The sequence below is a fragment of the Dama dama genome, chromosome 24 (genome assembly GCF_033118175.1).
Source record: "Dama dama isolate Ldn47 chromosome 24, ASM3311817v1, whole genome shotgun sequence".
NCBI lineage: Eukaryota > Metazoa > Chordata > Mammalia > Artiodactyla > Cervidae > Dama > Dama dama.
Genome location: NC_083704.1, coordinates 62,075,531 through 62,086,171, shown reverse-complemented (window position 1 = coordinate 62,086,171; position 10,641 = coordinate 62,075,531). Strand labels below are relative to the sequence as shown.

General features: G+C 53.6%; 1 protein-coding gene across 2 annotated transcripts; it reads right to left on the bottom strand.

The window, feature by feature from the left end:
* Positions 1-4,202: 4,202 nt before the first annotated feature.
* On the bottom strand, positions 4,203-10,579 carry CHCHD4 (coiled-coil-helix-coiled-coil-helix domain containing 4). 2 transcript variants are annotated; one of them, XM_061128964.1, is made up of 3 exons: positions 10,443-10,579; positions 5,904-6,002; positions 4,203-5,232 (listed from the first exon to the last, which is right to left on the bottom strand). In XM_061128964.1, exons 1-3 carry the CDS (start codon positions 10,462-10,464, stop codon positions 4,934-4,936), a joined length of 420 nt encoding a protein of 139 aa, XP_060984947.1. In that variant the 5' UTR covers positions 10,465-10,579; the 3' UTR covers positions 4,203-4,933. The 2 variants fall into 2 exon arrangements, with proteins under 2 accessions (XP_060984947.1, XP_060984946.1); XM_061128963.1 differs by lacking the exon at positions 10,443-10,579 and adding an exon at positions 6,920-7,131.
* Positions 10,580-10,641: the final 62 nt, after the last annotated feature.

Below are 10,641 nucleotides of genomic sequence, written 5' to 3'. Positions count from 1 at the left end.
TGCCAATCGATCCCTGGTCTGGGAAGATCCCACATACCACGGAGCAGCTAAGCCCGTGGGCCACAACTGCTGAGCCTGCTCTCCAGAGTCCACGCCCTGCAAACCACTGAGCCCGCGTGCTGCGCCTGCTGAAGCCTGTGTGCCTGGGGCCTGTGCTCCACAACGAGAGACGCCTCCACGATCAGAAACCCTCGCACCGCAGCAAAGAGCAGCCCCCACTTGCTGCAGCTAGAGAGACACCGTGTCCGGCAATGAAGACCCAGCACATTTAAAAAAAAAATCTAAAAATATCAGAAAAATGTAGACTGGAAAGACAGCCTAAATTATAAGTTATATCTGAAGACGCAGAGGACAGGAATGGGGACTAAAAGGATGTTAATCCATCAGTATCTTTAAACAACTTTTCCCATCAGCCTTGATTTGAAGCTTGGAGTGTTAATTATAGCTGAGCTCAGGCAGCCACTGTGTGGGACAGAGCAATGTGGCCCTGACCTCCACCAGCATGGTTAAACGGTATCGCCTAGCATATGCTTTTTTTAACTTTTTCTATGCAAAGTTTCAGACATGTAGGAACGTAGAATGATTCAGGAACCCGCTCATAGTGCCCTGACTCTGTTTTCTCCCTGCCCTGTTTGGATGAACTGAGTGTCCCCTTTCTCGTTCATGTGAACAGAGGAGGAAGTCTGTCTGCTTAGCCCATGGTCAGGTGTCTTCCAAAAGCTCTTCAGGCCCAGCGGACCCTGAAAGTTATCGGTGAGACCATCCAGGCACACATGACTTCTCTTTGGTTCTTCCAGGTGAGTGAGGAACCTTTTATTTTACATGAGGTCTGTAGTTTCTAATCATTTGAGACACCACGGGTTACTAAAATATTACTAAGTTAAAATGTGTGCAGTCACATAACTTCCTGAGGACTTAAAATTCAGTGTCCTGCTAAGAAGCCTGGCCGGTGCACTAGCCTACGTCACAAAATAAAACTGACCCAAAACACTGGGCAACCGGCACGTCCAAGTCGGCTGATCTTGAGCTGCCATTCTCCAGAAGCCATTTGTTGTAAAGCTGGTTTGGTGTTGAGTTCTCTTAGCTTTTGCTTTTCTGTATCAACTTTTGATTTCTCTATCAAATCTGAACAGGAGCCTTGTTGGGTAGAGTATTCTTGGTTGTAGGTTTTCCCTTTTCATCACTTTAAATATATCATGCCACTCCCTTCTATTGGGTTTCCCTGTGGCTCAGCGGGAAAGAGGAGAAGGCAATGGCAACCCACTCCAGTACTCTTGCCTGGAAAATCCCATGGATGGAGGATCCTGGTAGGGTGCAGTCCATGGGGTTTCGAAGAGTTGGACAAGACTGAGCGGTTTCACTTTCACTTTTCACTTTCATGCATTGGAGAAGGAAATGGCAACCCACTCCAGTGTTCTTGCCTGGAGAATCCCAGGGATGGGGGAGCCTGGTGGGCTGCCATCTATGGGGTCGCACAGAGTCGAATATCACTGAAGTGACTTAGCAGCAGCAGCAGCAGGAAAGAATCTGCCTGCTAATGCAGAAGATGGGGTTTTGATCCCTGGGCCAGGAAAATCCCCTGGAGAAGGAAATGGCAACCCACTCCAGTATTCTTGCCTGGGAAATCCCATGGACAGAGGAGCCTGACGGCTACAGTCCATGGAGTCGCAAAGAATTGGACACAACTGAGCAAGTAAACAATACTCCCTTCTAGCCCGAGTTTCTGCTGAAAAACCAGGTGTTAACCTTATAGGTATTCTCTTGTGTGTTCTTTTTCCTTTGTTGCTTTTAATATTTTTCTCTTTGTCATTAAGTTTTATTAATAGCAATTGATTACTATGTGTCTTAGAGTGTTCCTCCTTGGGTTTATCCTGCTTGGGATTATCTGTACTTCCTGGACTTGGGTGACTATTTCCTTTCCCAGTTAGGGAAGTTTCTAGCTATTATCTGTTTTGAGTATTTTCTCAGGTTCTTTCCCTCTCTCTTCTCCTTCTGGGACCCTTATAATGTGAACACTGGTACATTTAATGTTGTCCCAGAGGGCTCTTAAACTGTCATTGCATTTTTTTTTCTTTTATTTTGTTCCATAGCAGTGATTTCCACTATTGTCTTCCAGCTCACTTATCCATTCTGCTGCCTCATTTATTCTATTGATTCCTTCTACTGTATTTTGCATCACAGTTCTGTTCAATTCTGTTTGTTCTTTAAATCTTCTAGCTCATTGTTAGACGTTTCATGTATCTTCTTAGTCTGTGCTTCCATTCTTTTTGTGAGATCTTAGATCATCTTTACTATCATTACTCTGAATTCTCTTTCAGGTAGATTGTCTATCTGCACTTTATTTAGTCATTCTTCTGGGGTTTTATCTTGTTTTATCATCTGACACATATTCCTCTGCCGTCTTATTTGTGGTCTCCATTCTGCAGCCTCTTGCTTCAGGTGTCTGCTCTCTGGTGGGTGAGGCTAGTCAGAGAGGCTTGTGCAGGCTTCCTGGTGGGAGGGACTGGTGCTTGCCCACCGGTGGGTAGAGCTGGGTCTTGACCCCCCATGGCGGACAAGGTCATGTCAAGGATTGTTTAGAGGTGGCTGAGCACTCAGGAAGACTTTAAGCAGTCTGTTCGCTGATGGCTGGGGCTGTGATCCCACTCTGTTGGTTGTTTGGCCTGAGGCAACCCAGCACTTGAGCCTAAGGGCTGATGGGTGGAGTTAGGTCTCTGCCAAAACGGTAATCTCCAGGGCAGCTCACACCAATGAGTACTCCCCAGTACCTCTGTCCCTAGTGTCCTGTCCCTGCAGTGAGCCACAGCACCTCCCACCTCCCAGAAGACCCTCCGGGACCAGCAGGTAGGTGTGGCCCAGGCTCCTATGAAGTGCTTCTTCCCCCAGGTCCCAGTGTGCCTGAGATTTGTGTCTGCCCTCTAAGAGTGGCATTTGTTACCCCCAGTCCTATGGAGTTCCTGTGATCAAGCCCGGCTGCTGCTGCTGCTAAGTCGCTTCAGTCGCGTCCGACTGTGTGTGACCCCTGAGACGGCAGCCCACCAGGCTCCGCCGTCCCTGGGATTCTCCAGGTAAGAACACTGGAGTGGGCTGCCATTTCCCTCTCCAATGCATGAAAGTGAAAAGTGAAAGTGAAGTCGATCAGTCGTGTCCGACTCTTTGCGACCCCATGGACTGCAGCCCACCAGGCTCCTCTGTCCATGGGATTTTCCAGGCAAGAGTACTGGAGTGGGGTGCCATTGCCTTCTCTGTGATCAAGCCCTACTGGCTTTCAAAGCCAAATGTTCTTGTGGCTCCTCCTCCCAATGCCAGACCCCCAGGCTCTTGGAACTCTTAACTCCTGTGGGAGAACCTCTGCGATATATTCTTTTCCAGTTTGTACGTCACCTATTCAGTGGGTGTGATACTTGATTATATCAAGTATCTACCATCTTGTAGTGGCTTCATTTTCTTTGAACATAGACTATCCTTTTTCGTCGAAGGTTGTTCAGCAGTTATTTGTGATTTTGGTGTTTTCATGAGAGAAGGTGAGCTCAGGTCCTTCTACTTGGCCATTTTGTCCTAGTCCCCGGGATCTGCCTTTCTCCTTACTTTTCTGCTTTTAAGTAAATGCTGACCCCTGGCTGGACTGTATCTTCATGCAATTGGGAACAAGATGGGTCACCTTCCCGTGTCCCTAGGACATGGACCGTAGAGGTTCCCTGAATACATGGAATGCATGGGGATCCAAGACATGGTCACAGATCAGGGATGTCTTGGTCAAAATGTTTCCGGAAAAAGTATGTCTGTTAAACGTGCAAGGGTCTGCCTGAGGTTCAAAGAAGTCCCAGGGCTTCTCCAGGTGTCACGGCTTCCAAGCCTGGCCACTCCAGCTTCATGCCCCCACGCCCTCGCCCTGAGCCGGGCCTGCAGGCTTACTGTCTGGTGTCAGAGGTAGCCTCCTGTGCTGTGTCCCCATGTCCCTTGGGCACTGTGGGCTGTGACTCACTTCTGACAAATGCAACAGAAACGTTGACAGCGATGCCCATGTGAGAGCCTCTGCTCACAGACAAAATCACCTGAGCTTTGTTTGAATGCAACACGGAAAACTTGACTCAGACTGATCTACCGGTGTCTTCAGAGAATTTCAATTGAGTTTTTCACAATTCCTATTTCCTTCTATCAGAAATATTTTTAATTAGTAAAAACAGAAGCCATGCTCGCAATCAGGTAAAAACCATGTTTTCCTTTTAATTGACACCGTTTCCTCTCTTGCCTCGCACTCTGGTAATGATTAGGTCCCCACCTCTCAGGAGCACTGCATCCGGACAAGCTGAGACAGAACCAGTGTGAACGCGGTCCCAGAGCAGAGCTTTTCACTTACAAAGGGATTCACTCAGAGTCCAAAGCTCTGCTTTCTAACCGCAGAAAACCTGGAGCTCAAGGCAAAACTGGAAACCAGAAGGAACCAGAAGCAAAGCATACTGCCTCCTCAAATACTCGAGGGCTGATCGCCCTCTGATCGCTCTGCTACAAGGAATGGCCCCACTCCAGCATTTGTAAGGGAAAACGTTCTGTTTCTATTTCACTTTCCAACTGGGTATAAAATCTACTAAAAGGAACACGAAGAATCAAAACAAATCAGCTCACTCACAAGAGTCACTCCCAGATAGTGATTTCTGGTTGCTGAGATGATTCAGCACGTTATTTCCAAGTGGCAAAATTCAGGACAATCTGAGGACTCAAAAGTGGCAGCGACATTCACCAACAGGTTCATGTGAGACACACATACACACAACCCCGTTTTTCAGTGTATATACGGCAAGGGGCCAAGACCCCAGTCAGCACAATAACTTATTTTGTACATTACAGTGCACGGAACGGAGGGAAAAGACACGTTCTTGGAGACGTTCGTCTGGGCTCTGAAGGCGGCTGGAGCCCAGTGCCCCGGCCATCATTAGCTCGACGCCGCCTCCTCTTTGGTTGCACTGGCCTCGGAGGCAGCTGCTTCCTGTAAGGGGTCTGCTGGCTTCTCCTCCTCCTCCTCCTCCTCTTCCTGGGGGTAGAGGTCTGGATACTTCTGCATGCACTCCTGCATGGCCCGGAACTGGTCCACACAGTCCGACCCCTTGACATCCTCCTTGCTGTAGTGGAAGCAGGAAAAGGCTGCCTTGAACTGTTCCCCGCACGGGCCACTGGCCATCCCACCAAGGCATGGGCAGTTCCAGTTGATGTCTCCGTTTGGCAGGATCAGTCCTGGGACGGGAAGATGGGCAAGGAAGTGAGACAGGTTTCAAAACAAGCAAACCCAAGCCTAGCCTCACAGGCATAATGGTAAGACAAACTGCTGCCTGGCCGACACTGGCCGCGGCCCTGCTTCTCCCTCGGGATGGGGCTTAAACTCCCAGCATAAACCCACCAAGCGTTCCCAGCTCAGTCGGACAGAAGTCACCGTGGGCGGCTTTCTCCAGTGCAGCTCTGCCGGGTGTGTGAAGGCGCCCCCGGGGGCTGTGGCGGTGTCTGTGCTCAGGACTACACGGGGGAAACCGTTTAGTCCAAAGGCTTGAAGGGCGAGTCCTGGTCTCCCCCTTCCACACGGATGGTCGGGACCCCCACACCCTCCCTTCAAGCCCGTCCTGCTCCTCGGCTGCTCTCAGCTCAGCACAGCGTGAGGACTGGAAAAAGTGAGGCTGGACGGTGTCCAAGGGGCGGGGCGTCTCAGAGCACTGAGGCTCCACTTTGACAAAGTGGAAAACCGTTCAAAGCTCAGAAGCAACTCCTAGGTCTGGCCTGATGGCCAGGTCAGCGCACGGCCCCTCCCACCCGAGGGAGACACACTCGTGTCCTGGGAGCGGGTGGCCAAGGTGGACACCCAGCCATGGCCAGAACATCAGACTGCTGCCCCCCAACCCCAGCCCCGCGCTCACCATGTTCCTCATACGGATCATTGGGGTCATCGGCCACCAGCTCTGCGTTGCTTGGAGTCTCGTGGTCTTCTTTGGTCACAAATATGATTCGATCCTTCCCTAGAGTTTGGAGAACAGAGAGAGCCACATTGCACCAGGAGCTGTGACTCAGCCTGAACCCAAGCAGCCACGGAAGCCTCGTGTGAAGCCTGTCCCACCTGAAACCTTGATGCGCTCCCCCTGGGGAGCCCCTCCCCTTGATGCCGACCTGGGGGACCGTCTAGCGGCCACCAGTGCACCATGTGCCTGTGGCTGGAATGGGGAGGAGGGAGACGAGGCGCCCCGCCCCTCAGATGCAGGTGCCGTCAGTCCCGAAGCCTGCTGACACCTGACAGGCCGGTCTTGCCCTGCTCAGAACTCTCACGGCTCCACAGCTTTGTTCCTTCCCGTGGCCTGTGAGCACCTCGTCCAGGCCCCGAGGGACCTGCCAGCAGGTGCCCTCAGATGACACCCCGCCTGCCAGGCTCCTCCGGCAGAGGCTTGGGAAGAGCACCAGGGTGGCCGTATGAAGCTCAGACAGGTATGCAGGTGAGGACAGTGTGGGGGCGGGACACCCTCCCCTCAATGTCCCCCAGGCGGCGACAGCGATGACAGCTGCCACTCCCCACACACAGGGCCATGGCCTGCTCCAGAACACCCGGGGTGTCTGCTCCAGCACCCCACACTTGACCTCAGAGAGGGCGGCTTGTCCCACATGGCCCGGGGGCACGCCGAAGAACCTAAAGACCTCAGTGATTCCGACCAGAGTTCAGAACACTCGAAAGCAGCCCACAGAAGTGCTGTGCTAAGCAGAAGACATAAGCTGACAGACTGCTCAGCTCAGCCCTGACAGTTTTGTTTACCAAGATCTCAGCCGGGCCCAGCCCAGTGCGGAGGGTGGTGTTCGGCCCAGAGCCAAGGGGTCCAAGCCTGGACAGTGACTTGTCTTTGTACCCCCAGCCCTGGTGCCCGATGGTCCTCGTGCTGGTTGAACAGACCTGGTAAGTCAGGGCTCGACACCAGGTGCGGGAAGAGCAAAGCGCGGCCCCGCACAGGAGAGGTAAGGCCGGCTCGGGAGGGTCCGGCTCCCGGTGCCGTCAGCATCCCAGAGGCTCGGGGCTGGGCTTCAAACCGGGGCTCAAGCACAACAGCCATGTGACCTCAGGCACCTCCCAGCTCAGCCCATCCCCCTCCCTGGTTCGGGCAAGGGTCAAGAGACTCTGGAAAACAAGGAAGTGAAGTGAGTTTCTAGGTGCACCTGAAATTCTGCTCAAAACACAGTAACTTTTTCAGCAGCATCAAATGACAAACATCTCTGGGAAGAGAGAACGGGGCTGGAGATGTCGGTGAGGACTGGAAGTGGGAAAGTGGGTAGCCTGAAAGACTGAAGAAAGGCCCCGCGGAGCCCCCCAAAGGGGCAGGCCCCAGAGCCTGGCGGGACTGGCAGTCGGAGGCCCCGGGGCCCTGAAAGCAGGAGCTCGGGGTGGCTGAGGACCGGAGGAAGGACGGAGCGGCGAGGCACACTGACGCCCCGGGTATGCAGCCGTGTTCTGCAGCCACACCGACTCCCGTCGTCCTCTCCCTCCTCCCTCTTCCGCCCGGCGGGCTCTGCCTTCAAGTCCATCCGCAAAGACCCACATCCCTCACCTGCATGACTCCCTCCATTCAGCATCTCCTTGCTTCTATGCAAAGATGCTGAGCACATGCCTACCTCGGGAAGCCGCCAGGCCATTCTGTCATCCAGGAGCGTATTTGGATCCCTCATAGCCATGTCTCCCTGACTTCAGCCCTCCTGCTCAGATGGCATCTCCTTCATCTCTCCCCATTGCCCTTAACCCGCCTTTTCTCACCCACAGTTACATGTCTGTTTACCACCCATCTCCCCGACTGAAATGTCACCTCCTCATGGGCAAGGATGTGTCTGTTCCAGAGCCTAGTACAGTGCACGACCGAGTGAGTAATCAGTATTTGTTGGAAAAGTGAACGGGGAAATGAACTTTGAATTCAGACATGAAGACCCCAGACCCAGCAGAGTATGGAGGATGGATGGCTATCACCATGAAGTAGGTTACAGGAGAAAATAAAACCTCGCTTGGGTGGTCTCATTTCCCCTAGAACACATCATCTCTTGGCACATCCAACCTGCCCCCTCCACTGCCTCCACCTCTGCCAACTGCCTCTGCCATGTGATCGGGGCTGGCACATCACAGGTGCCCAGTAACTGTCTGCTGACAGGACAGGAGAGAGCAGGACCAGCATTAGAAAAGGAGGAACAAAGACGGGAGCAACGTGGCCCTGGGCCAGGGAGCCAGCCTGAGTCCATGCTGCCTAACACCTTGAATGACCAGCTACGGCCTTTGACCCCAAGGCTGGGGGGCGGACCCCTGAAGTCAAGTGCATGGGCAAGTGATTCCCTCAGAAAAGGGCAGCCGTGTGTACCAGTTCACTGGGTAACGCTGCAGGGGATGTGGCCCATCTAATGCTCTCAGCCTGCTGCAACGCAGACAAGCCGAAAGAGAACAAAAATACACCAGGTAATTTCAGAGTTTAGGCTGTGGAAGACACAAAGGCCAGGGAAGACGTCACTGAGGAGGTGGCATCTGCACGGAATCTTAAAGGATGAGGAAGTAGCCATGGGAAGAGCTGGGGGAGGGATGCACCAGGCAAAGGGAACAGCCAGAGGCCAGCCTGGCTGCACAGTGACAGGTGCGTAGAGACCAGCAGGAGCCAGGCCAGGCCTCGATCACATAAGCCTTCATCAGGACGGCGCTGGGGTCGGTTCTCCAAGTCCCATGGGAAGCATAAAGAATCCATGCATAGAAAACGGGACCGAGGGGACAGTGGCATGGATAGGTAAAAACTAGGCAAGGCCTGAAGTGAGTGCTTTTAATTCTTATCCCCAAAGAAAGAGATCTTTGATCCAGGAAAAGATACAGGTCTGAACACTTACCTCTGCTTCCCAGATAACATGCGACTCCTAGAAACCCACAAGAATGAGGATTATAGCCTCATTATACCCAGAAAGCTAAAAAAAACATTTGCTACATAAAGCAGTAAATTAGACTCAGAAAGATGAAATAAAAAGAGACCTAGTCTCTAACAAACTGGTGAGGACAGAGGACTTCTGCTCATGGCAGAATTCAATATCAATCAATGGAAACTACTTCTCAGAGACATCACTGAGTATTATGGCTTTGTGACCCAGGGAAGGAGGGTTCCAGAAGCAGAACGGGGTACTGAGAAACTGTTGTTTGGTTGCTCAGTCGTGTCCAACTCTTCGCAACCCCATGGAATGTTGCTCTGTCCATGGGATTTTCCAGGAAAGAATACTGGAGTGGGTTGCCACTTATTAGAATTTCATGGACTGTATAGTCCATGGGGTCCCACAGAGTGGGACAGGACTGAGCGACTTTCACCTTCCTCCTCCAGGGGATCTTCCCCACCCAGGGATTGAACTCCAGTCTCCTGCATTGGCATCTGAGGCACCAGGGGAGGCCACTGGTAAAAGGCTTAGCATTTTAAATCGAGCTGTGAGCTGAAGCCTGACAGGCTTCTCCTAACTGAAGCATGACCTTGGGCAGGTCACCTCCATCTCTGGGCTCAGGATTTCCTGAAATGACTGAGTGAGCTGGAGTATTCACTAGAGTTTCCAGGGAGTTCCACCTCTCTCTGGAACTTCATAGTCCCCGATATCCACCCTCCCCTTCACCTGGCATGGAGAAGGTACTTTATGAATATCTGCGGAATGAATGAAGACTAACTTCCCTTTACAAGACTGGGCAACGGGGCCTGGAGGGTTTGGGTGTCAGCTCAGGGACAGTTCGTGGTTGCGCGGGGAGGCCCTCGGACCGCGGGCCGGAGACTTCCTAGGTGAGAGACCGCAGGCGGGGACCAACTTTTGTTTTTTTTCTGCGGGATGTCTTCCCAGCGGAGGGCTCCCTGGAGTCCACTGGGCACCAGACGGGGAAGCTCTGGAATCAGACCGCGAGTCTCCAACCTCAGCTCCGCGAGTAGCCGGCCGCGTGGCTCAGCCAAGTCACCTCTGCGTCTTGGTTTACTCTTGGGTTAAGAGCAGGGCCTGACCCGTGCCCGCCGGCGGCACTCCCACCGCCAGCACCGCGCCCACCGAGGGGCGACCTTCCGGGACAGTTAGAGGCGGTGCAAACGGGAACACGTGGTGTGTGGCGAGCGGCGTAGCAACATAATTAGTAATCAGCGCATTTCCCGTTACCAGCCTCAGGCAGCGCACTCGCGCGGCCCTAACCCCCGGGCCTAGGTTACGAGTACCCCCACGTGCTGTCCCCTCCGAGTTCCGGGTTCGAGCCTTTCGGCGACCCGGGAAAGCCTTGTTCCTCCGCGGACCTCGGTTTTCTCATCCGAAAAGTGGTGCTGGCGACCCCGCCGCAAACCCGCACCCTCCTCCCAAGAACTTGTGCCCCGCGCCCTCAGTGGGGCTGCTGCACGGACCGCGTGTCCCTTGCAGGCCCTCGGAGGCAGTCTCCACGCAGCCCGCCCTCCTACCTTCCTGCCGGCAGTAGGCCATGATGCAGCCCGGCACTCCGACCTCGCGGCGATCGCGGCGGCGGCGGCCTCACGCCGTGACCTCTCCGCGGCGGGGCGGGCGGCTCGGAGGCCCGCGCGGACCCGCCCCCCAGGCCTGCCCGCCGCGCGCCTGCCTTGGCGCTTCCAGTTCGGCGCTCTCAGCCTGTAACTACATTTC

What these genes read in the sequence shown, in the direction of transcription:
- CHCHD4 (XM_061128963.1), bottom strand. Translation starts at nt 7,076, where the DNA reads ATGGCTGTTGTGCTTGAGCCCCGGTTTGAAGCCCAGCCCCGAGCCTCT. An exon ending in GTCGAGCCCTGACTTACCAG is followed by an intron (nt 6,003 to 6,919) that starts GTCTGTTCAACC and finishes TCCAAACTCTAG; the next exon opens with GGAAGGATCGAATCATATTT. An exon ending in TGATCCGTATGAGGAACATG is followed by an intron (nt 5,233 to 5,903) that starts GTGAGCGCGGGG and finishes TTCCCGTCCCAG; the next exon opens with GACTGATCCTGCCAAACGGA.